Source organism: Callionymus lyra, chromosome 3 (assembly GCF_982586985.1).
Source record: "Callionymus lyra chromosome 3, fCalLyr1.hap1.1, whole genome shotgun sequence".
Taxonomy (NCBI): Eukaryota; Metazoa; Chordata; class Actinopteri; order Syngnathiformes; family Callionymidae; genus Callionymus; species Callionymus lyra.
In genome coordinates, this window is record NC_141820.1 from 23,031,916 (window position 1) to 23,056,750 (window position 24,835).

Sequence of the window (24,835 nt, forward strand, 5' to 3'; positions counted from 1 at the left end):
GAATTTAGAGCCTCATTTGTCGACTGTTGAACAAACGAGAAGTTGTTAGAAAAGGGGAAAAATGTTCTCCGTGAATTCCGAGGACAACAAAGTGTATTTAGAATCTTAAAAGGTGCTTCTCTACATCTTCTGGCTTCACACTAAAGGGGCGCGTCGAGAAGCAGCGACTACATACAGCATTTATTATTAACACACCCAATATAGCAGGACTGGACACCTCTGCCCCCCCCCCCCTTCCCGCCTCCACCTCCACCTATTAACACACACATACACACACACACACACACACACACACACACACACACACACACACACACACACACACACACACACACACACACACACACACACAAACCGATGAGGGCCCTCCAGGACCCTCCCCATGACCTGGCGACCTAGGCACCATGGCAACCCTCTGACCCATCCTGCTGTTGCTGTGGTAACAACCTTGGAGCGTGTCTGACCAACGGCACCCCCATACACACTTCTACACACACACACACACACTCACACACCCTATAGCTCCACACCCCCTCCTGCTCCACGCCGAGTCGAGGCAAACCGATCGATATTCTATCACACAGAACAGTGGAGCGAGAGAGAGGAGGCCACGGGCCAGCCAGATTACTGGGAGGAGGGGTGGGGCTGACAATGTGTGTGTGTGTGTGTGTGTGTGTGTGTAGGAGAGGAAACGAAAAAGGGTTTTAGGGAAGGTAAGAGATGGAGAAGAAGTGTGTGTGTGTGTGTTTGGGAGTTGTGCAAAAAGGGGATTTAGCGTGTGGGTGTAATCAGGTAGGAGATTGAGAGATGGTTTTGTGTGTGTGCGTCTGTGTGTGTGCGATTGTCCGTCGTGGCAGGGGCGAGGATTGTGTGTATAAGACTCAAAGGTTGTGTGGGTCTAGGAGAAGTGTAACGGTGGAATTGAAAAGAAGGTGTGGTGGACATAATGAGAAAAAAAAATGACAGCCCTTTTTCCTAATTGTGTAATAAATATGTGTTGTTTGATTGTGCGTTTCCACTTCGACACAGTTGTACAACTTAGTTTGCTTTAAAACAAAACATGACTGGAGGGTTGAATCAATTTCATCTCACTTAAGAGGAAGCAAGTGTTCGTAAGAGGTTGATAAATTGTGTGTATTCAGCTCATTTGTTTGTCTGCTAAACACTTGAGGAGTTGTGTATTTAAAAGTGTGAGTCCGTTTTCTTTAAGAGGAATAATTAAAATCGAAAACAAACAACTGTTTTTTTTCCCCAGATTAGAGCAATTAAATTATAAAAAACATGATTGATATTTCTTATCATTTTTACCATTTGTATTTGTAAACTGGTTCTTATATCAGTGTGTTAGTGAGATACAGATTTCAGCTCTTGTCAGAACATAATTTGACCAAAACAAAATGTTGTGTGTAGTTTATAACTGTAAATAAATGTTGTTTTTTATCAGATTATATGAATCCAATCTAAACTAAAAATGGAGGCAAATATAACTGATATATGAGGAGGTCTATATATCACAAGAACAGAACATCAGCATCTTTTCCTTTTTACTCAAAATGTTTTATTTGAAAGGTGCATTTTATTGAGTATCTCTCCTGAGCCTCTTCTATTGCCATTATATCACATTATTATTATTATTACTATTATTAGCATCAGAATGTAATGTTACATTATTTTTTCAAAGCAAATTACATTTTAATTTAAAGAATCCATTTAAAACAAATCAAGTAGCACCACAGACCCCGCCTTGGTGCACAACAAACGCTTGGACTGGTACCAGTTTCTGTGAAGCATTTGGTACAAGTCTGTAAAAAAAACTCAAACGTAATCTAAATTTTGTTGATTATTGCTGTCTGAAAAGTGTTTAATTTGGTGGAAAAGAAACATGATATTCTCTCCAAACTAGAATTACAATGACATGTCAAGATGCACAAACTCTACATAATATTGTTGATTCATCTGATTCAGTGCTTTGGTTGGATTTATACTATTATGCACTTGTTTTATTTTTCCTGTTTTTTTGCAGGGAAACATGATCACCAGCATTAAACTGGTCCACGGAGTAAAAAAGGTTTCTGGACCCAGTGAGCTTTAATAAAAACATTTAAAATGTTTTCTCCTGGAAGATTATCAAATTACTACGCATGCAATGTTCCCTAAATTGGATTTTTATTCTGTTTATTTTCATATATGTAAAATAATACATTTCAGTTCAGTATACAAATATTAATGTTAACCCATCACCATTACATTTCTTCTATTTTTTAAATTAGATCTCAGGTTTATGTCTGACTGCAGAACTTCCACCGTTCAAGTTGTGATGATCTTGTGAATCGTCTTCTCCCCAAAATGTGGACGGAGAAGTAGATCCAGGAAAACAACCATCCCGGAGATGGGATGACCTACACTGCGGGATAGTGTGTGTGTGTCAAGTGGATGGCAGCACTTATTTGCTCTGTGAGCCTTGTAATAGTATTCATGGAACATGGACACACACGGGCCACGTGCACGGGCGCACACACACCTCACACACACACCCTCAATTCACCTGCAGTTACCTCGAAACTCTCCGACACAAACTGGTTCATCACTTGAGCAAGTGTTCGGTCAACATCGATCCTCTCCCTTCAACGGTTTGTAATATTGTAATATTATTTTGTCAAAACATAAAGGGGGGGGATTATTATGGTTGCTTTGAGGAGCAGCTTCACTTCATCAGCTTAGGAACTGATATTTTAACAAGCTGGTCAGATCTCCGCTGCAGACGTTTCAAAGTTTAAAATTAAAAATATCACAGAGAAGTGTACATTTAGGAATCTTAAGCAAAAGCCATTAAAAATATTCTAAATATTCACTAAAAAAAGGGAAAGTCCTTTTCACTTTCTTTAAAGAATTACCGAAATTAAATTTGATAACACTTTTGATTTGATCCCTTATGTTGTTTTTTTTCTTTCAGATTAGTTTTTATATTTTCTTTTTATGTTATAGAAAATACATTACTAAGAATGAATCTAATGAACCCAAATTACTCATTTATAATATTACATGTGTTTTTCCCCCACATCCACCGAAATTCGGGAGAATTGACGAGTTGATCCACATAGAAAAAAGAGACGAGTCTGAAAAAGATAGAGATCCTTCTGTTTTATTTCACTTCTTTTTTTCTTTGCGGTGGTTCACAAGTCAAGGTACGTCACCCTTTTGTTTACATTGAAATCGGAGAGAAATCTCTTATTTCCGAGGACACAGAAAGATTGTTTCTTTTTTTTCTTTTTAGGAAGGGTGGAGGAGGGGACGGAAGGATGTATGGCGGGTGGAGTGTAAGAGTCAGAGGAAGGTTTTACAAAGGTTCGCACGGCGTCACAACGATACAGACGATCAGGGTCAGAGCGGCAGGCAGGGGGGGGAGGACGGGGTGAGGCTATGTGTGATTAATCATGGCCAAAACTAGCTTTTACACCATCTTGTAATGTTAACATGTTTAAATAACGCCCTAATTGTCGACAAAAACTAGTCACACCAGTGATAGTTAGCGAGTGTTTGAGGTGTGTCGGGAAGGAGATTTAGAAAAGTAGCGGCAGTCCGATGGCTGGAAAATGGCAGTGTCAGGGGAGCTGGACCCCCAGAAGTAAACGCACCCACGATGTCGGCGAGTGACGGCAGCGATACAGACGCGGCTCGAATCTGACGGCAGGTTTTTTGCTGGATGAAATCGAAAGTATCGAAGAGGACGGGGAGGCGAGGGGATCCACGGAAACCTGGACGCCCCCCTCCCCCTCTGATGTTGGTCCACTTGTTGTTTAGAGCGCGTGATGATGATGGAAGGACGAGGAGAGACAGTTGATGAGACAAAAGGAATGGAGGAAAGAGGGATGGAGAAGAGGTGAGGTCGGGGAGAAGGGCGGGTGGAGAGTAAACGATGATTCGATAATTTAATAGTACGTTTCTTTTTCCACCCAGCCTGCAGACAGAAGAGAAGAAAGAGAAACCAGAGAGAAAGATTAGAATCGTTAGACAGTGGCCGAGGTTTTCTGGACGCAAACAATTTATTTTTAATATTTTATTTTTTACCGGCAATAGTCAGAAAGAATTTTCAGTAATACGTTCAGTCAACAATGAAGTGAAACTTCCGCCCGTGATACCAGGAAAGACTTCCTCTCCCACGGACTGAACATCATGCAGCGCAACAAAGACTAGATCATATTATTGGATTTTTATCAATATGGAATCATAACTGATGATAAAAGTTTTGTTGAAGGGAGGTGTTCTCACTTAACGCCAAGAGAAATTCAGTAACTTGTCATGTTTCCATATTAAACAATAAATATGACTCTTTACAGTGGCTGAGTCTGAGAAAAACATCCATTAGTTCAGGGCTGTCAAAGTGAACCCAACAAGGGGCTTTAAATGAACGAAACACATATTTACTTAATGTTACGTTTTATCCTTTATCACAAACTTGTGATTCAATTCCTTTCCTTTAACATCAGTTTATTATTGTATACTTAATTTTATTAAAAGTCTCTATATTTATTAAAATTGAAAAACCCTTTTCCTTATCTTGAACATGAACATTAATCTACTGTTATTACGAGACAACATTAAATGACACGTTAGGCCAGATTCGGCCTCAATAAACGTGTGTTGGTGCGAGTGTGTTCACTAACATTAAACACTGTGTGTGTGTCTGTGCACAAAAATTTACCTCCTGGGTTCCGGCGAAGGATGAGTTTTCGGATCTCATCGTAAACAAAGATGAGGAAACTGTACGGGAAAGCACAGAACCACCAGCTCGGCCTGAAAGAGAAGAGAAGTGGTTGTAACGCTGCCCAGTGACAAAAGAATTATTTCAATAACGGCCACAGATAACGGTGGCACAATTTTCTACTGACTTCAAAATAGACAAGAACTTTAAGAACCACCCGGTCTCGAGAGAATCATCGTACAAAATGAAATATATTTTGTAAAAACTTTGATTGACATTCTTATCAAATATTAAGGGTCTCACTAGCAAGTTGGCTTTAGTTTGTTAATACATTATAAATGCATCAAAATTAATCGCTCTGTAAGAAAGCGTTAGCTTAATGAGTCATCATTCATACATTTTAAGAAAAACACTTCATTTTAAATGTCAAAATCACAGATAGTAAAAAAAAAAAAAAATAAAAAACATAACAGTCCTTCTTACTTTTAATATTAATTAAAACAAAAAAAACACTGGAATTTTAATTAAAATGAAATTCTTAATATTAAATTCCATAAAGGTGGACTGTAGTCAAGATCTGTGAGTACATATTTATCCTATCATGCCTTAAGAAGGCAGCTGATTTATTTCAATGTTCTGGTCTTGTTAACTGCATCGAAAAAGACAGATTTCTTATCCGCAAAATGTGGCAAAAAACAAGGCTAAAGCTTGTGACGCTGAGCTTGTTATGGGGTGACTCACTTGAGGGGGTACATCCGCAGAGCCACATCCATCCCTGGGCAGTAGGACAGAAACGCGGCGAGAGCCGTTTCCTCAAACAGGCCGAAGATAAGAATCTTATTCCTGCAGGACGGAGAGACAGAGACACAACAAGGTCATGCAGATGGTGGGTGAGGACGGCGAGGAAGTGTGTGGACGAGATATTTCAGGACAGAATCTATGAAAAATAATCAATGAAGGAAACTAGATCATGTCGTCTGGTTCATCTTCACCTCAAACTGAGAATCTGCACTGAGGAAATTAAGACGTGTCCCAACAGGCACAGCTGGAAAGAAAAGCCTGATCGTCTGGTTGTGCGAGTTGAAGTACTTGCTAAGAGACGAGCGTGTCTCCACTGGCATCTAGTGGCCCAAGTGGTAAACTGCAGCTGGAGTATTGCCTCTTAACACACACAACGGCTGAATCATGTCCGTTTTATTTTAGAATAGTTTACCCAAAATTCACAAATTTTCTATTCATCCTCATGTTTACTGGGTTAGGATTATTTTCTGAGTAAGTTGTTACTTTTTCGTGTAAAAAGTGAATGTCCGTGTTACTGGAGCTCAGTTGTCTTCATCCAGAAATACACTTCAAAACATCCAAATACTGCTCGTCTGTAACGTCCTTCTTCTATTGAAGACTTACTGGTAACATGATAAATTTTTCAGAAAAACCTGAAATATCTATAAACCTTTATGATGTAATGTAGCTTTTTAATATTTTTACATAATTACATCAGAAGATGAGGAAAAATAAAAATAAAGTTGAGTGTGTGTGTTTTTGAAGAGATAAAAAGTGCGCGCGTCGACACTCACCTCATGCCCTGCTGGAACACGGAGTTACGTCTGGTCTTGCAAATGATGACGTCGGCCCACTGCACCACCACGATACTGACGAAGAAGGCTGTGTGGCAGGTGAACTCCACGATCTTGCGTTGCTCGTAGGTCTGGTCGGAGAATCATTGGTATGAGCAAATTGTACAAGTAGGTTCCTAAGACTTATAAAAATCTTGTACCCATTGCTGGCCGTAACTGTCCTCCAGGTCGTTGTTGGAGCGATCGTCCCAGTTGAGCCGGATGCCGACGAGGCAGTCTGGCAGGAACCCGTTTTCAGCCATGATGACGAAGTAGGCGAAGAAACCTCCCAGAGCCTGGATCATACCTGCAGCCAAGTGTCCAGCGTGAACCTCTCACTTCTCAATATATGATGGATCTCTATCAGAAATATCTGGTACCGATCTGTCCGTAGGCGATGCTGATGAGTCTCTCGTTGACCAGTTTGTCTCTCGCTGGGTTCCTGGGCTGTCGCTTCATGATGTCACTCTCTGCAGCCTCGTAGGCCAGAGAGATGGCTGGTACCTGAGGAGAGAGAGAGAGTTCATGTTATTAAAATGAACTTTAAGACATGTTTTTGATGCTTCTACACTTTTAGCTTGTTAGAAATTGACTGAAAGTTTGATTGTTTTGATACAAATATTAAGTTGGTGGCAAAAGAAAACATTCGAAATTGAACTGTGGTATGATAAACACAAATATATAACATTGAAATAGTTTAGTAAAACAAAATAACAACCATGTCTGTTCCGAGGTCGATGCAGAGGATGGTGATGGTGCCCAGCGGGAGAGGGATGTTGACCAGGATGAAGAAGAGGAAGGGAGTGATCTCCGGGATGTTGCTGGTCAGAGTGTAGGCGATGGACTTTTTCAGGTTGTCAAAGATCAGACGACCTGATTGCAGTTTTGAAAAACAAAGTGTCAGTCTGGTTTTATCATGTGTCATTTCTTTTTTGTCTTTTCTCACCTTCTTCAACCCCCGTAACAATGGAGGCGAAGTTGTCGTCCAGCAGGATCATGTCCGCGGCTTGTTTGGAAACGTCAGAGCCGGAGATTCCCATGGCTACGCCGATATCAGCTTTTTTCAGAGCTGGGGAGTCATTAACACCATCTCCAGTCACAGCCACGATAGCACCCTGACACAAGAGAGACCAGGGGGTCACTCACACCGACCACAGGGGGTCACACGTCACCTTCAAAACGTGCACGAACCTGTCTCTGACAGCCCTCCACGATGATGAGCTTCTGCTGTGGGGAGGTTCTGGCAAAGACGATCTCTGTGTGATTCCTCAGGATGTCGTCCATCTGATCTTGATCCAGTTCTTTAAGGTCTGTTCCGTGGATCACACAAGCCTTGGCGTCCCTGTGAGACACGCATACGGTCGTGAGGAAAATGTACAGGAAGACATCAGCGTTTGTTTCGGAAAAAGGTGAACAGAATTTATATCTAGATTAATTTCTGTTGACAACATTTCTGCTTTAATATGCTTGACTGAAGATAACGTTTTCAGTAAAAGCCTCTTTGCAGGAAATATCCGTATTGCACAAGCTCTGGTCTGAAATGGTCTTATTCTTATCAACAGTAAGGATTGTAATGCTCGGTTCCTTCTATTTTCTAATGTCACGCTCACTGTTTCTATTAACCAATCAATGCAATGGGCACACCTGGGTTTCAGCATTTAGCTTTGAATGTCTCGCCCACTTAGACCCAAGACAACATTACTAAATCAATCAGAATAACCAAGAAGAAATCAGAATAACCAGGGCTTTTCAATTCTTCACATAAAACATGCATAAGACAAAATATAATAAAGGAGGAAATATAAAGATTTTTTTTAAGGCATTAAAAAAGCACAAACAAGTTTTAAAACTCTCAAGTGAGCGAGTCAAAAGTCTTCATGAAGGTAAATCAACTTTTTTGTCAAGTAGGAAAAACCCTTCTTCTCCTGGTTACACTCCAATCATTGTTAAAGGACTACAATAATGTGTTGTATAAGTAGTAGAACTGACTTTACACCTTTAAATATTCCCACAATAGATTTAAATATGTGTAAAAAGTTGCTTTCGAATTTGTATTCGAATGTCGATTCTTGAAGGAGAAAGTGCACCAGAAAAGCCCCAAAAGAATGTCATTATAAAATACAATATATTTATAATATAAACGTTTTCTTAATCTGATTCTGATATAAAATCAATTATATATTAAGGACTTTAACATTCTGGTTTCTAGCAAGTGAAGATCCTTGAAGTTAATAACATAATAATACATTTCGCAACACATTCAATGTTACAAATTGAGTAAATGTAAATGTAACAAAGGGATCCATCTTTGTACTTTAAGAAGAAAACCCAAGTGTCTCTTGGGTTCATTGGTGTAGTGAAGGAGGAACTACCATCAGTCTACCTTTCAATTAGTAAAGGCTAACCATTCTATTCTGTTTGCTGCCGAGGGAGATTAGTAAAATACGATCATGTGAGGTAGATGAGCTAGTGTTGCTCACCTGGGGTTGACCTGGCTGACTGGTATGTTGAGACGTGCAGCGATGTCCTCCACTGTCTCGTTGCCTTCTGAAATGATGCCAACGCCTTTAGCGATAGCCTTGGCTGTGATTGGATGATCTCCGGTGACCATGATGACCTTAACAAGCAGAAACATTCGGAGTCATTAAACAACACCAAATAAATGAAACATTCAAAAATAAATATAAACAAAAAAGTGTGAGCTGCCGCACCTTGATTCCAGCTGAGCGACATTTCCCCACGGCATCTGGCACAGCAGCACGAGGAGGGTCGATCATAGACATCAGACCCACGAAGCACAGGTTGTCCGTCTGGAAGTTGACGTCATCGGTGTCGAAGGCGAAACCTTTGGGGTACTTGTCCTCCGGCAGGAAGACATGACAGAAGCCTGGAGAAGGACAGCGATGGTGAGATGAGACAAATTGACGGACTGAGGAGAGCTATCTTTACCCAGCACTCTCTCGCCCAGTCCTCCCAGTTCCAGGTAAGCGTTTTGGAAAGCTTCCTTCAACTCATCGTCCATCGCCTGCTCTTTGCCCTGCAGCATGATGGTGGTGCAGCGGTCCAGGATCCTCTCTGGTGCCCCCTTCATCACCAGAAGGTAGCGGTTGTCACTTTCATCCTCGGGTTCGTGAATAGAAAGCTGGAGGAAAAATAGAAGGAAATATTGATGAAACACCGAAAGTCAGGTGGGTTTCACAGACCCTCCAAATTTTTTTAACATGTGTTGCTGAACATAGAATTGTAGTTTTATGAACCCATTTATCCCAAAGTCATTTTAATTAGTTAAGAATGGACAAACACAAAGAAAAACACACAAACCTGATACTTGTTGGTGGAGTTGAAGGGAATCTCCGCCACCTTCTTGTTCTTGTCCCTCATGAGCTTCACGGCACCGCAGGACAACTCGATGCATTTGAGCAGAGCGGACTCCGATGCGTCTCCGGCCACGTCGCGCTTCAGGATGGGCAGTGAATCCTGGCCAGCCTTGAAGACGGCGCGGTTACACAGGGCGGCGACGCGAGCCAGAGACACCCAGGTTGTGGAGCTTTTGTCAAAGGAGGAGCCTGCAGGACAGAGAGAAGTGAAGGTACGACGGTAACTATATTTTTCTTGTCTTGAGCCTGAACTTTATAATGATAATGTATGCATTTAATCAACCCAAACTATGCTTTTCTATGCTATACTAGTTTTACCACCTGGTTATGGTGGTAATGGTCATTACAGTGGCCCGCAACAATCCTGCATAAGCAGTTGTGTCAAACTCAATGACATTGGAGCCAAAATCTTTTAAGAGTTAATCAAATAACAACATAAATATTGAACTTATCTTACACACTTGCGACTCTGCAGATCATCATATCAACATGAATATTAATCTACTTTCAGCCATACCTCCAGCGGGCCACTTAAAATTACTTTGAGGAAATCAAGTTTGACACACATGGCCCATATATTATAGTAAGTTATTATTCTTTGTAAAGCGCTTAAACAATTAAAACAATACACATTTAGAATACATACTTTAAAAGGTCAAGATAACATACAGACAAGAAAATAAAAGTTCTTAAGATGCTTCTTGAAGGAGTCAGTAGACTCTTACATCAAACGCAGAGGCAGAGGAAGATCGTTACGGAACTTCTGCTCAAACATGACGAGTCTAATGAAATTATTACTGTACGATCGGCGTGATTTAACAAAAAAGACAGATCGTTCTGAAAGCAGAAATGGTTTCTGATAATGTAAGGCATGCGCAAGGATGATGAGTTCACAGAGAGGAAGCTAGAACGGAAAATTGGAGCGAGGGTCAAAAATTAATCAAGTTGGAAAACTATCTGGAAAGTAATTTTATATGTAGTTGTGTGTATTTCGATTTTGGGTGGTTTTCATAAGGTTTTGCATTATTTTGAGGCAAAAACCCTGCATTAAGAAATGTCTCAAAGACCACAACAACATCTTGACATGTTTGATATTGTAACACTTAGTTGGATTAGTTTATCATCTCAATTTGCTTAATCATTTCATATTAGTTCTTACCATGTTAAATAGTTGAATTCAGTTTTTTATCTTTATAGTTAAACTGTTATTACACAGTAATGTTAATGAATGCCAAAAACATTTGAAATGAATTGAAAAAATGAACAAACATTAAAAAGGTAATATAATCAAAATAAAGTCAGATCCACATGTACATAATTATTGTAGACTAAAGGGTGAAGAGTTTATTGGCACAGTTTTATATGTAGGTCTTTAGCGCTACTTAATTACCGGACTGGTCCTCGGTGGTGTCTGCCTCGTGGATCTGGTTGTCGAACCACATGTGGGCTACCGTCATCCTGTTCTGGGTCAGCGTGCCAGTTTTGTCGGAGCAGATGGTGGAGGTGGAGCCAAGTGTCTCCACGGCCTCCAGGTTCTTGACCAGGCAGTTCTTTCGTGCCATTCGCTTCGCGGTCAGAGTCAAACAAACCTGAGAGTGAAGATGGAAAGATGGAACAAAGAATGTGTGAGAGAGAGTGATTGTTTACAGGCAAAGACATCAAGAGAAAACCAGGAACTTAAACTAAAGCAGAAAAACAAAGCAAATCGAATTCCTTCATACAGCGAAATCAAGCTGCCTAAAAGCAAAATGCAGTTGAACGATAAAAAAAGACAACAGCCAAAGATGCAGTGCAACAATAGTAGTAGAACGAGGCAGTGTTGCAGTGAAGCAGAGCAGCAGTGCAGAATGTTACCATGCCAACTACGGCAAAACCCATGAGACCCAAAATAAACCAAATTCAGAACGAGCAGAGAAGGATTTGAGAAGTAATCATTCGCCTTATGCAGATGCCTAAAATCATTACATTAGCTAGTTGTTGTCGTTGCAGGCGGCAACACGACCAGCCTGGAAGAAAGAGGGGGAGACACGAGGATGGACAGAGAGACACACAAACACACACTTGAGACACACAGGAATGCACGATATACACAACAATGGCAAAACACAACACAACATGGCACAGAGAAGCAGAGATTGTAGCAAACATGGACACAGCCAGGATACATAAAGAATACAGATTCACACAGAGAGGAGATTAATTACAGTGATGCTTGATTTTTTTTCCTGCTTTTTAAAGCCCCTACTTCTAAAATATAGTCGACAGTTGATATGGTCATTATATAAGAATAATTTTATGAATAAAACACTCTCATATGCTTAGCCAGACAATATGTGGAACAGTTCCTGTTCAACTGGAGCAGACAAGCTTTTAAACCCTGTTTAGCCATTTCAAAGAGAAGCATTTGCAAAACAGAATTGGCCTTTTAATACTTCATTAGTCGGAGCAGGAGGCAGGAGACCGCATTTGGAGTCGTAAATTAACCTCTGTGTATTTCTGGGAGAGTGGGAGGAAATCAGACTGACAGTAGGAAACCCACACAACAGAACAAACAACTTAACACAGAACAGAATAGGGCTGAACGTTTTTTTTTTTTTTTTTACCAATATTGCAATTAAGATTCAGTTTATCTCAATTATATCTTCATTAATGTTCATCCCACAAGACACTTTATTTTCTGGTATTTTATCATCATTGCAGGATAACAGGTCTTATAATTTCAAAATCTATCGATCACACACACACTTGGTCAGGTACTCACGGTGACAGTGGCCAGGAGTCCTTCAGGCACATTGGCCACAATGATACCGATGAGGAAGATGACGGCCTCCAGCCAGGTGTATCCCAGGGCAATGGAGAGGACAAAGAATGTCACTCCCAAAAACACAGCGACTCCTGTGATAATGTGGATGAAGTGCTCGATCTCCTTCGCGATTGGGGTCTACACAGAAGATCAACAGAGGTTTAGTGGAAATCTACCACTTGCTGGCAAGTAAAACAATAAATGAATCACCTTTCCAGTCTCCAGTCCTGACGCGAGGGTGGCGATACGACCCATTACCGTACGATCACCTGTGCACACGACGATTCCACGGGCCGTTCCTGCAAAGACGAGAATTTGATTTATGACCCAAATAAGAGGTGAATGATAATCATAATACTTCATAAGGTGATAAATCTTTTTTATTTTTAATTTTATTTTTAGTCAATACTGACAAACGCACTACTTATAAAATACATTGCGGTGCATGTGAATCACCAGACTGTTGAATGGGGAAGTATTTTACATTTTTTTGTTTCCAAATACAACAGAGGCAAATGATAAAGGACACAAATTGGTAAAAATGAATAATAATTGAAGTATAAACCTTTTCTGCTCAGCCTTTTGACTTAATTTGGAAATTATCAAGTAATTTGATGTGATTTTAAATTCTCAATACATGAAATTGTTCACATTAAAAAAAGGTTACAAGTCAGAAAAAGGTCAAATACTGTAATGAGGCATATTGTCCAAAAGAGGGCGCCAGCCATGTCCAGGACGACTATGCCAGTTCTAAAATGTTAAGACTGTTTATTTTTAAAATGATCCGACATCTGCTGACGCTCTTGCATTCCTCGCAGACATACACATCTGGTTAACAAAACAGGAGTGTGTTTGTGTGTGTATTCAGAGATAGAAAAAAGAACCTTCAACACAGTTGGTGGAGAAGAAGGTGATGTTGCGAGTCTCCAGAGGGTTGTCGTGTGTGCAGTCTGGTGACCGGGTCTGAGGCTCAGATTCACCAGTCAGGGAGGAGTTATCCACCTGGAACAAACAGTAGAGATCATTTAGATCACTCATGAATCAGAGTAAACGTTACTATATTTACAAGAGTGTTTACACAGCTGTTAAGTCCCAAGACTTAAAGGTTGAATTTAACACACAAAGAGGGGCTTTTGAGTCCTACCTTGCATCCATGAGCAGAGGTGATACGAAGGTCAGCAGGGATCCGGTCTCCACCCTTCACCTCCACCAGATCTCCTGCTACCACCTGCTCAGCATTAATCTGCATCTTCTCGCCTTCACGAATCACCAGGGCTTGCTGCAATTACAACAAGAGCTCAGTGTAACGACGTCATGTGATCCACAGACTATTACTGTGATTCATGTGGTGTCATTGATGCATTCCCACGTCCATTAACACCCGCAACCGGTTAACTCCAGTCGTGACAGAGAAGAAGTGAGAGCTCAGGTCTGCACAATAACTACTTCTTGATCTATGGTGAACCACCTCAAGTCATTTGACAGTGTACCGAGGTATCTAAGGTGAATGACTGGCATCAGGAGAAGGGAACTTCCTTTGATTGCTTTTATATATTAAGTCTTTAGAGGGATTATACTGTATAGTAAGGTTGATTCTTGTGTAGGTGCCATTTCAACAACCCTTAAAAACTTATCAACGTGTATTTAAAATGATCAAAACGTACAATTAAAGGGGTATAAAAAACACAAAAAACATGTTTCAATTTCATTGTAACTATAAATTACGGATTTTAGCCATATTGCAAAAGATGATGCATTCATTTCTCCATATAATATTCGTTCATAATTTTTAATTTTGAACTAAAATTGAATTTATTCCCTAATTTAAACAATCTTCTTCATATTAAACTTTATGTTTTGGTTTTATAAATAAATGCTTGCATTAAAACTGTTTGTTTTTTTCAGTTACAGCATAGACTGTAGATGACGCCACTCAAACCCTTGCAGGAGCCAAGGTCTCTTAAGAATCCTACATAAGGTGATATGGTTTATTAAAAAAATGACTGTAAAGTCAAGTTAAAAGAAGGCTTAAGTTGAAACAGTCATTCTGAGGCGATGTTTACTAACACCATCATATGAAAATTACACAAGGTTCAAAATAAAATAATTAAATAGGGATAAAAGCCTGGAAATATTTTGTCAGATCATAAATATTAAATAACCTGAATTATTTAAAATGATTGTCCTATCTTATTTGAAAAAAGTTCAGTTTTCATTGGATTATATAGTACCTGAGGGACCATGTTCTTGAAAGACTCCATGATCTTGGAGCTCTTGGCCTCTTGGAAGTAGGAGAAGCAGCCGGTGATAATGACGACGGCCGACAGGACGATACCCAGGTACAACTGCAGAGAGAAAATATGTGTTGGATTTAGGAATTGATGACTTCACTCTGATCTAAATAAAGGTATAAAAAAAGAACAGAGGGAAGGAAATGATGATATTTTTAGGAAAGGAAAAGCTTTGTGCAGATGTTTGAGTCCAGACAGTTTGTTTTTAGACTCTGTGACCTGGAGAATGTGAAACACTGTAAAAGTGTTTATCAGCTTTCATTTATTTATCCTTTGGTCAATTTTTTTTTTTTACAAAATCCAATTTGAATCATACACAATATTAGTTTTGTATCCATCATTGCACACACAAATCTTATATTTTTCAACTGTATTCAAACTATTTTCAGCTGATCCAACTATTATTATATTTTTTCTTAAACAGTTTCAATATTTCTAATGCTCATTCATACTTTTCTATTTTACGGAAAAAAATATTTGTATTCAACTAATTATATTTTTGACCAATCTGTGCATTTATCTTGACCCTCCCTTATTTACAGAATATTTTCAAATTATTAATCTTTGAAGTCCTTACACTTCAAATGTTCTTGAGGTTTTAGTGTCAAATACAAGTCTATAAGAAAGGCACCTTCATTATTTTGAATGAATAAAAACAACTATGATGCTGCTGTATTGTCACAACAGTTGCTGCTCTCTGCAGACATGTTTTCCTTCCCTGTGGTGCCATTCTTGATATTCAGTCATTCAAGCTGTGCCTCATCACCGTTTAGCCTTGACCTCACAGCTCCTCTCTCGCTGCGACCTGTTATCATACACAGTTGACCCACAAATGCCCTCTCAACCTCTGGTCGCCGGCACCAGGAGTCAGACTCCCCGTGGCAGCCTCGGATGGATGTGCTCGGAATAATATGTGACAACACAGACGCTTGCTCGGCAGCGTGGCGAGCCTGAGTCAGAGCTTCACGTTGACTCGGCATATTGCATCATGAATAAGAAGCTGTATATCCCCCTGCAGTCACGGGTCCTACTCACGTTATCTCCAGCAGGTTCGTCCTCCGTGGCGGCCTGGATGGCGTAGGCCAGGAAACAGAGGATTGCACCGATCCACAGCAGGATGGAGAAGCCGCCGAACAGCTGGCGACAGAACTTCACCCACTCGGGAGTTGTCGGGGGTGGAGTCAACGCGTTAGGTCCATCTCTGGCCAGGTACTCTGCTGCCCGGGCGTTAGTCAAACCCTGCATAAGAAAGTGAAGCAGTAAATAACAGTTTGACAACATCAATGTGTGAGAGGAAGTAAACGCATACCTGAACAATATCAGTGTTGTACTTCCTGCAGACCTCCTCTACAGACATTTTATGTTCCGTCTGAAAAGAAAGTGGTAAAGAAGCATTAAATTCATCCATAGATGTAGAAGCTAAATCATGGCTTTAGATATTGACATACTGTACTATCCTCCTTAGTTCACAACACAATGACAAGGAGTATCTCATTCATAGGCATCAGAGATCAGGTACACTTACTTAGAGATCAAAAGTGTCAAGAAATTGCTCAAATTTTGAGTTTAAATGTGTTTTGCAGGTTTGAAGAAAGTATTGTATCAACTTCCATTCTTCAATTTTTTAGTAATAAGTCATTCAAAACATTCCCTTAATATAAGAAGATGAAAAAATAAATCTATTAATGAAGAACATACACTCGAGACCTTTTCACATACTTGTACTTTTAGAGATCAAATAAAGGATTATTGGAAGAGTTATATTTTGTTGGGGGTGATTGAAAAGGAGACTTTACCTCCATCTTTGCCTTTAACTAAGCTTTTGACAGCAGGTCTAACTGTAAGGGCTGTTAGGATGAAGACGAGCACCTGTATATCTAATGCAGTGAACCATGAACTAGATAAATGCGCTGTTTCTAAGCAGTCGAAAACAAGTGTTCTCTCGAGCACACAGGTCTTCTTTACAGAAAGGGATAGGAGCAAATACCACTGCAATTTTGTCAACCAAATTACCTAATGTAACTTAACAAATGACATATCGCCCGCAGGGGCTCGATGATATTCTTTGATTGCATCTGGATGAAAACACATTTTAGTAAGCAATTGATTGAGGTCTGTTGCTTTTTCAGGAGTTAAGATATTAAAGGACAGACACTTGAGAGGTTTTTGAAGTGCAATCTCACGGTACTCACTAGAGGTCTGGGTACCTTGAAGTAATGGTACCTGTTCTTGTTTTTTAACCAGCAGAAAGAAAAAGAACATGCACTGTGAATGGTTGGTTTTAAGCCAGAGACAAAGCCCAGTGAAAAGGTGAGGATTTAAAGTGTTATCCCAGAAGCGATAAATGATTTCTGTCAACCAAACATTACTGTAAAACATTGTATTCTTTTGACAGAGGTATCTTATCTGTACATTTCTAAAACAAAAGCTCACAAACCTTCAATTTAGGTTTGGTGAAGGGTTTTGCTTGTGAAAATGGAATTAGATAATCAACATTAGCACAAAAGTACTCACAATAGGAACTTCTTTCTTGAGGTCATCCATATCTTTTCCACCCGTCTTCTTCTTAGGGGACTCTTTCTCGTCCTTGTCCTGCGTGGTCGCCACGCGGTAGCTGTCCGACCGTCCATACTGCGAAGACAATGAAACAACACCTACTTAACTAAAGATGTCTTTAAAAGAACAGAACCCAAATCACAAGTAGGTTTTAATGCACCTCCCTACAGACAAAATCTAGTCAACAAGAATCAATTTTGTTTGTCTGCAATAGACGTCTTTACTCCGCATGTGTGTGTGTGTGTCTGTGCATGCGTGTGATTACTTGCTTGTTGCCATGTGCTTGCAGTATGTACTTGTGTGTATTTGATGCCATCTGTCCAGAGGTGCAGTGTCCCCCCCAGATGTACCGTCCAGCAGGCAGTCAGATTATTGCTGTTTACTATGCTGAGAGATTAACCCAGTGAACAATAATCCCTCTCTACTATTCTCTTCTGCTTTCCATTTTCACACATCCATCCCCTCATATGATAGTGTCAGAGTGCTGTTCTGTTTCCAGAGAGGGACTGTATTATATTACACATATATATTACATTATATTATGTATGTATATAGAATTTATCACCACATCCAGGGAGTTTAGTGATTTCATCACTGATGTAGACAGGAGATGTTTTGCTGCCAGACTAGCTATAGTTTTCAGTTAGGAACGGTCAGGAATGTCTTGGGGAGTTTGTTCATAAGTGAGGGAACGATGGAGGTAGAGATTGACAAATTACTTACTGCAGCACCTTCAGTTTTAAAAATTGTGAAGCGTTAAGAAAGAAAAAAAAAGAAAAGAAACAGCTGAGCCAAAAGGAAAAGCTCTCAATTTCAAACTGACGGTTCTTCTTTACTGACAAGTTTGGTCTGGTTGCAGTAGGGAAGCATATATCTGGAAGAAACCAGTTTAAAATGGTGCCATGAGAGAAGATTAAAAGCAATGTTATTCAGAATGAAGAACTTCTGCTCCTTCATCACCAGAAGCCAGTCGAGTTGACTTTTCTCGTGGATGCCTCCATACTGAGGTGTGGCAGATGAAAAACACTTTTTCCTTATCAGGACCTTGGGTCAGGTGCTTTAAATGCTACAGCTAGAGAGTGTAGAAAGCCAATAATTTAAAAAGTAATAATATTTGTAAGCGCCTTCATCCCTGCATTAAGAATAACTTCAGTCCATTAATGTGGTGTTTTACTTTCTAATTCAGGTGATGGAACAATCCATTAGTGAGTCATTGACATGGAAAATATCCGACCATTATCTCCTACTTCATCTCCTCAGGGGTCGTGTCTGGGACTCCACAATGACAATAATTTCTCTAGAGACTTGGGTTTTATAAGAAAACTGAACACCTTGGCTTTGAATGCATGTTGTTAGGTCTGTGCGGCTTTTTCTGGACTCATATTGGAACATTTTCATGGGGACAGATGATATTACGTACGTACTATCCGATCATTAACAATATTTTGACGAAGTAAACTTGAAGTTGTGGACAAGACTCTTTTTTGCATTGTATGTGGAAAAAAATGTGGGTCCTTAAACCAAGGATCTCACATTTAAATGAAGATAACCAATTGTTTTTACTTATTGTTTTGCCTTTTTTCACCCGAGATTCAGGAATTGTAGTAATCATATAATATCCCAATCATAGTACATACATATGTGTATCATTGTGACCGTGTTTGTGAATGTCTATGTATTGGATCAACTGTTGTGTGCATTTTGTTGTAAAAAAAAAAAAGAATAATAATTTAGTGGACACAAAAAACATGTTTAGTAAAGCAAATACTTTCATGACGGTCGAGGGTTTACTGCTTCTGGCGTAGTTACAACTGATTACTACACACATCAAGTTATGGATTATTGCTCTGATCACTGGACCAGTCGACCTAGAAAATAGTGGTGGGCAAACCCTGACCCCCACCCTGACACGTGCATAGATCGTACGCTGTGTAAGAGTCAGGGGCTTCCTAATCTGAGCTTTCATTCACCCTCTCAACCTGTTTACATTCACCATCCTCCATCTGTCTCCCAGATCTACTCATCTGCAGCAGGATTTATTCGAGGAAGGAGTTCACTGTTGCAGCCGTGAAGACGACGACGTCTAAATTAATACCATGTTAACACTTGCAAAACCACTAATGATTCATTGTTTTAATCAACAACTTTTATATTTAAATAATTCTCTAAATGTGACTTATTTTTGCTTCGGTCAGAGTAATGTTGCAAAAGCTAAATATTGTACATGATTGATTCACTGTACTTAATAATAAAAAGGGGAAAATGTGTATTTCTTTTATACAAGATCCGTTTCTACACACATTAAAATATAATGAAAATATCAAGTCTTTTTATGAAATTATTAACGGTTGGGCTACAACTTTTGTAACACCGGTTTTAGTTATTAATGCTCTATATCAGACATGGGTAAAGTGTGGTCCAGGGGCAAAATGCGTCCCTCTAACTGTGTTTATTTGGCCCTCATGAGGTCCCAGCAAAACTATAACATGTTCATAAATGTTTCTGGTGGCAAACAATATTATTATTTACCTTATTATTTATTAAAGATCTTTGTTTTAGGACTATTTTCCTACTTTTCTTTCCATTACGTGTCCTTTAGGTGGGCAATGTTTTTGATAATAAAGTGTTTTCATAGAATATTTCTAAAAAAGGAAATATTGCAAAATGACAACATCATCTTATTTATCTTCATTTTATTTATATCATGGCATAACTAAACGTCCCATTTTGTATTTCATTTTTGTTGCTGTAGATTCATTTTAAATGTTTTTTTTAGTTGTAAGGCTCTTAAATAGACATGAATGAAAGGTTAGATAACATGCAATCAAATTACAACTTAATACTATTTTATAATATCCTTTTTACTTATATGCGGGCCCCTCACAATAGTCACAGTATATGATTTGGCCTTTGAAGAAATGTAATTGCTCACCCAAGCCATGATGTCACTGTTGATATTTGGCTACCGCTCATTTTCACTTTATTACAAGCCTTCAAAAATGTTTGTACACCATGACAAAAGAGTTTTTAAAATAATTTCTCCGTTAGCTGATCATCAAAAGCATCTATCCATCCATCCATCTATCAGATAATGGTTTGAGCAGAAAACAAATACCACTAAAATTAAGATGTTGACCATGCACTTACTTTAAAGACATTTGTACAACTAACTATCAGTGCCGAGACCAGCATCACGTGACACAAGTCCTGCCATCATGATGATGCAGTCGGTGATGTGTAGAAGAACGGATCCATAATTTTCCACATCTGCACTGAGACGGAAACTATTTAGGGTGAGGGAATAATCATCGATTCAATGAAAATGAGAACAATTATGCAACTTATGAATAAACTTTTTTTTTTTAAATGTTCTGCTAAATTTTATTGAACATAAACACAACATTTTTGGCAGTGGTAATAATTTGAAATGAAATAATTACTAATGTTAACTGATTACTTAAATGATCAAATGTGTCCCATTTCATATCAATGCACCCTCTCCATCTAAATAAGAGCTGAGGCGTGGGAGTTTCCACCCCCTGGTGCACATGGCCCACTCCTGCTGTCCACTAGAGCAAGGGTTGAGCGTGGTAACCCCTCTGGCAATTTAGTGGGAGTGTTACTAACTGTGACAGTCAGGCACTATCTTCCTAACTTGGCCTGGATGCTCCCTCATCCCACCCCCCATTAGAGCCTGGATGTGGAGCAGAGAGGTCACTGTCAGTCATCTCTCATTGTCAGGGAAGTAGTTCAACGTTGTAGTTATACACAGAGCTATGAGATTATATGAGATGTTACCATTAGGAAACAACCGAAAGTCATAATTGTTCAATGGAGAGGGTGCTAGTGGGGGGTATCCATATTATTTGTTGTTAAGGTAAATTAACCCACTGACACAAAGCCTATATGCTTTGTACTGTATAGGAACTTTTATACAGTGCAGTGGTTGGTCGCCTTCCACGACTATCTTCTCGTCCTCAGTTATCGCCGGAATCTCACAGGATTTCAATGTTCATTTAGCTACAGAAGACAGAATGACTGTTGCCTTCTAGGCGGTGTGAATACTTTCCAGTTAATTGTAAGAATTAAATATAATGATTTTATTTTACACACACATTATTGGACTATAAACGATACAAATGATGGTAACGGATAAAATATGACTTGCAAGCCAAAAAAGTGTTGTTAATGATGCAGTATTACCGAATATCGATACAGAATCATGGATAATAATATAGCCTTGCCTTTTGGCTCAGCTCAAGAATTTCACCATATCAATACTTTCTATAGTTTAAACATTTTCTATACCTATATATAGATATATACATTTTGGTTAATGCTATGGGTTTCAGAACATAACACCCGCAATGAACAGTAAATCATAATAAGTTTATAAATACTGGAATAAGGAATCTAAACTCTAATTACTAAAGTTCTTTGACTTAAGTCTAAAACATCAGTGAGATTCATTGATGTGTTTTATCTGTTTCAAAAAATGATATTCATCATTGCAACTGCTTGGACATGAACTTGTTCTTGAGAGAGTTTAAGAATGATTTTCTGTCATTAAGACACTGAGAGATTTCTGAAAGTAAGTTAAGGTGTTATGGCTGAAGAACGTGTCAAGGCATCCATCAGGTAAAACTCAGGTCTCTTCAGAAAAGGGCGTCCGAAACTATGGTTTGTCACTGTGTGAGTTCATCATTTATTTTGTTGTGTGTCATTCTAGACTAGAGTGACACCAGAGTATGTGACACTGGAGGGAGATGAACCAGCAGCAGAGCAACAGTGTGTCAGATGTGCAACATATGGTTTGGAATCACATCACATTATTTTAAAGGGGCTTTTCACAGCATTCACAGCCAACCCTGCACATGTAGCCATTATTCCAATACATTTAGAATTTAAAAATAGAAGCCAACGTGTATTAAATTCCAAAACTAAATCACTACTTTTCGTCAGAACACATCTGATGATGTCACACTTGCTGGACTCTGGCGTCCATCTTGTCGTTTTCACAGCACTTTACATAATTCTGCGTTTTGCTAATCGCGCCATTATTCTGGCTTCAATTGTAGTTTATATCCGAGCCTGTCACGGTGTCATCGGACTGGTGTTTATTTTATTTTATTTTATTTTTTATCGCAACAGTCTGGTGTTTCCGCCATCAGTCTGAAGAGGAGGTTGCCAGATGTTCACGTCACCTCCACCTCTTGACGGACACCACACCTCAGGAATCCGTTTTGACAGCTGGCGTCTGTGACTTCGCGAGTGTATATTATCAACGGTATTACATATATAACTATGTACTATACATCGGTATAATCTGAAACACCCTGTGTCTGAGGCGGTGGCGGATTAAACACCAATCTGGCGCAGAATGAAAAAAATGGCACCTGGCAACAAGCATCCCCCTATTTACACACACAGGTCATTCTTTTCACATTAAAACTCAATTTTAATACTTGATATCGATTTAAGGAATTTGATTTATGAATCGTGTTTTGTGTACAAAAACAAATAGATACAAGGTTCTTACCCCCATCTTGTCGCAGTCAGATCAGTTGAAATGCGTCTTTCCTGCTCGGACAGTTAAAGATCCACCAACAGTTGGAAGAGAAGAAGAAAAAGCAACAAATGTCGACACCACACGCGCTTCTTACATCTAATATTTTAACCAACACATTGATGCTTTACCTAAGAGCCAGGATACAGAATTCCGGGGTGTTTAAAGAGGGCCTGGAAGAGGGAGAAGAGTGAGGAGATGAGAGTCGACCTCCTCCTGCGAATGATGCCGGCGGAAAGTAGATCCGCAGGGACGGCTCCGTCTGTGGATGCCGTCTCCCTCCGCGTGCGACCGCGGCACTCAGCCTGTACAGTGTAGACATCCGCGGGCAACAGATGATGAAACGAAACGAACCAAATAACTTTTAATCTTGTTTATTCTACCCAAAAAACAAGCAAAAAAAATCCATTAGTTCAGAATCGTCAAAGGAGCCTATCCCAGTCGCCTAGGTAAAAGATGGTCCGTCATCATGGTCATTTCAGACAGGAAGGCTTTTCCTTGATTTTCTGGATCTCCTGTTCTGTCAGGTGTATCAGTTTTATCTTGATCTTTAAAGTATATACTTTATTGAATTTTGTTTTGATTGTTTAAGCGCTTTGTGACCCTGGTCTGGAAAAGCGCTATACAAATAAAAATGACTTACTTACTTACTTACTTCTGGATAACTTAGAGCAGGGGTGAGCAATTACAGTTCTTTAAGGGCCACATTCAATTCTGTGAATGTTGTAAGGGGCCGTCAAGCAAAAAGAAAGACGAGAAAATCCCTTAAAAAATAAAAAAAAGGACATTCGTCATTAGGCCGTGACATTTATTAAGCTTAATAAGCTGCAATTTTATTCTTGTATATATATATATATATATATATATATATATATTTTAATTTCTTCAACTAACTAAAAAAATGTTTTGAGGGATAAATATATACTCGAAAAATTACACACAAGAAAGGAGGGGAAAAGTAAATAAGTGTTACAAAATACAAAATACATTTGTTAATAATAATAATAATAATAATAATAATAATAATAATCTCTATTTATATAGCGCCTTTCTAGACCAGGGTCACAAAGCGCTTTGACAGCCATTCACACATACTGATGGGAGTAGGCTGCACAAAATGGCGCCGAATCTGCCCTCAATAGGAACCATTTATACATAGAACCATTTATACATACATAAATAAAAACATAAATACAGTCAAAACGCCGGATGGGGCCTCCGGGCCGCACTTTGCCCAGGTCTGACTTAGAGTCATTAATATTTGTTTGTCTGGATGTTCAAGTTCAAGTTCTTTATTGTCAAATATGCATGTACCGAGACATACAGCATAAATGAAATTGTGGTCCTCTCTGACCCACGATGCAGAACATGAATACGGTTGAAGGGACATTCATTAAAATAAATAAAAATAAATAACCCACAAAATGAAATAAATAATCAAAAATACTTAAATGATTAACTAAAACTAAACGGAATATAAACAAATATGTTACAAGTTAGATGTAGGTGACGTGTGACCTCTTTACTGTGAGGAACTAAGAGAAGGTTATTGGGATTTAATTGATTTCATTATTAGTGTTATTAGGTACAGTTTTTTCCATAAACCCTTACCTGAAAAGGGTTATTTGGTAATGTGTGGCTTTCTGGAAAACACATATTTACGTTAAAGCACACCCGCCATTGTCACGCTTTCCGTTACTGACCCCGGGCCCCCATCAGAGAAATGAAAAGTTAAGTGGCCCTCACAGGAAAAGATTTATGGTCCCCTGGTTTATATGGTAAAACATACAGTATATATATATATATATATATATATATAAAAAAAAAAACATGAACTAACATAACTATAGGGCAAATAAAAATAAACAAGTCTATATTTTAAGATCGTTTGTAGAAGCTAAAAGGCTAACATGCTACACAGACGTGA

The 24,835-nt window shown here is 39.1% G+C and overlaps 1 protein-coding gene across 3 annotated transcripts; it reads right to left on the reverse strand.

The window, feature by feature from the left end:
* Nucleotides 1-3,120: 3,120 nt before the first annotated feature.
* Nucleotides 3,121-23,150, reverse strand: atp1a3a (ATPase Na+/K+ transporting subunit alpha 3a). Of its 3 annotated transcripts, none has more exons than XM_087787129.1 (24): nt 23,056-23,150; nt 22,882-22,922; nt 17,301-17,417; nt 16,096-16,155; nt 15,822-16,025; nt 14,727-14,840; nt 13,640-13,774; nt 13,380-13,497; nt 12,706-12,794; nt 12,454-12,633; nt 11,083-11,281; nt 9,637-9,881; nt 9,265-9,457; nt 9,027-9,202; nt 8,796-8,932; nt 7,507-7,657; nt 7,262-7,430; nt 7,034-7,188; nt 6,696-6,819; nt 6,477-6,622; nt 6,277-6,407; nt 5,444-5,545; nt 4,703-4,794; nt 3,121-3,958 (listed from the first exon to the last, which is right to left on the reverse strand). In XM_087787129.1, the coding sequence occupies exons 2-24, from the start codon at nt 22,885-22,887 to the stop codon at nt 3,930-3,932; spliced, it is 3,072 nt and encodes a 1,023-aa protein (XP_087643255.1). In that variant the 5' UTR covers nt 22,888-22,922; nt 23,056-23,150; the 3' UTR covers nt 3,121-3,929. The 3 variants fall into 3 exon arrangements, with proteins under 3 accessions (XP_087643255.1, XP_087643256.1, XP_087643257.1); XM_087787130.1 differs by having other exon boundaries at nt 23,040-23,125; XM_087787131.1 differs by having other exon boundaries at nt 22,882-22,925; nt 23,056-23,118.
* Nucleotides 23,151-24,835: the final 1,685 nt, after the last annotated feature.

What these genes read in the sequence shown, in the direction of transcription:
- atp1a3a (XM_087787129.1), bottom strand. An exon ending in CATCGCCTACGGACAGATCG is followed by an intron (nt 6,623 to 6,695) that starts GTACCAGATATT and finishes ACTTGGCTGCAG; the next exon opens with GTATGATCCAGGCTCTGGGA. An exon ending in CTGCGGATGTACCCCCTCAA is followed by an intron (nt 4,795 to 5,443) that starts GTGAGTCACCCC and finishes CTTCTCTTTCAG; the next exon opens with GCCGAGCTGGTGGTTCTGTG.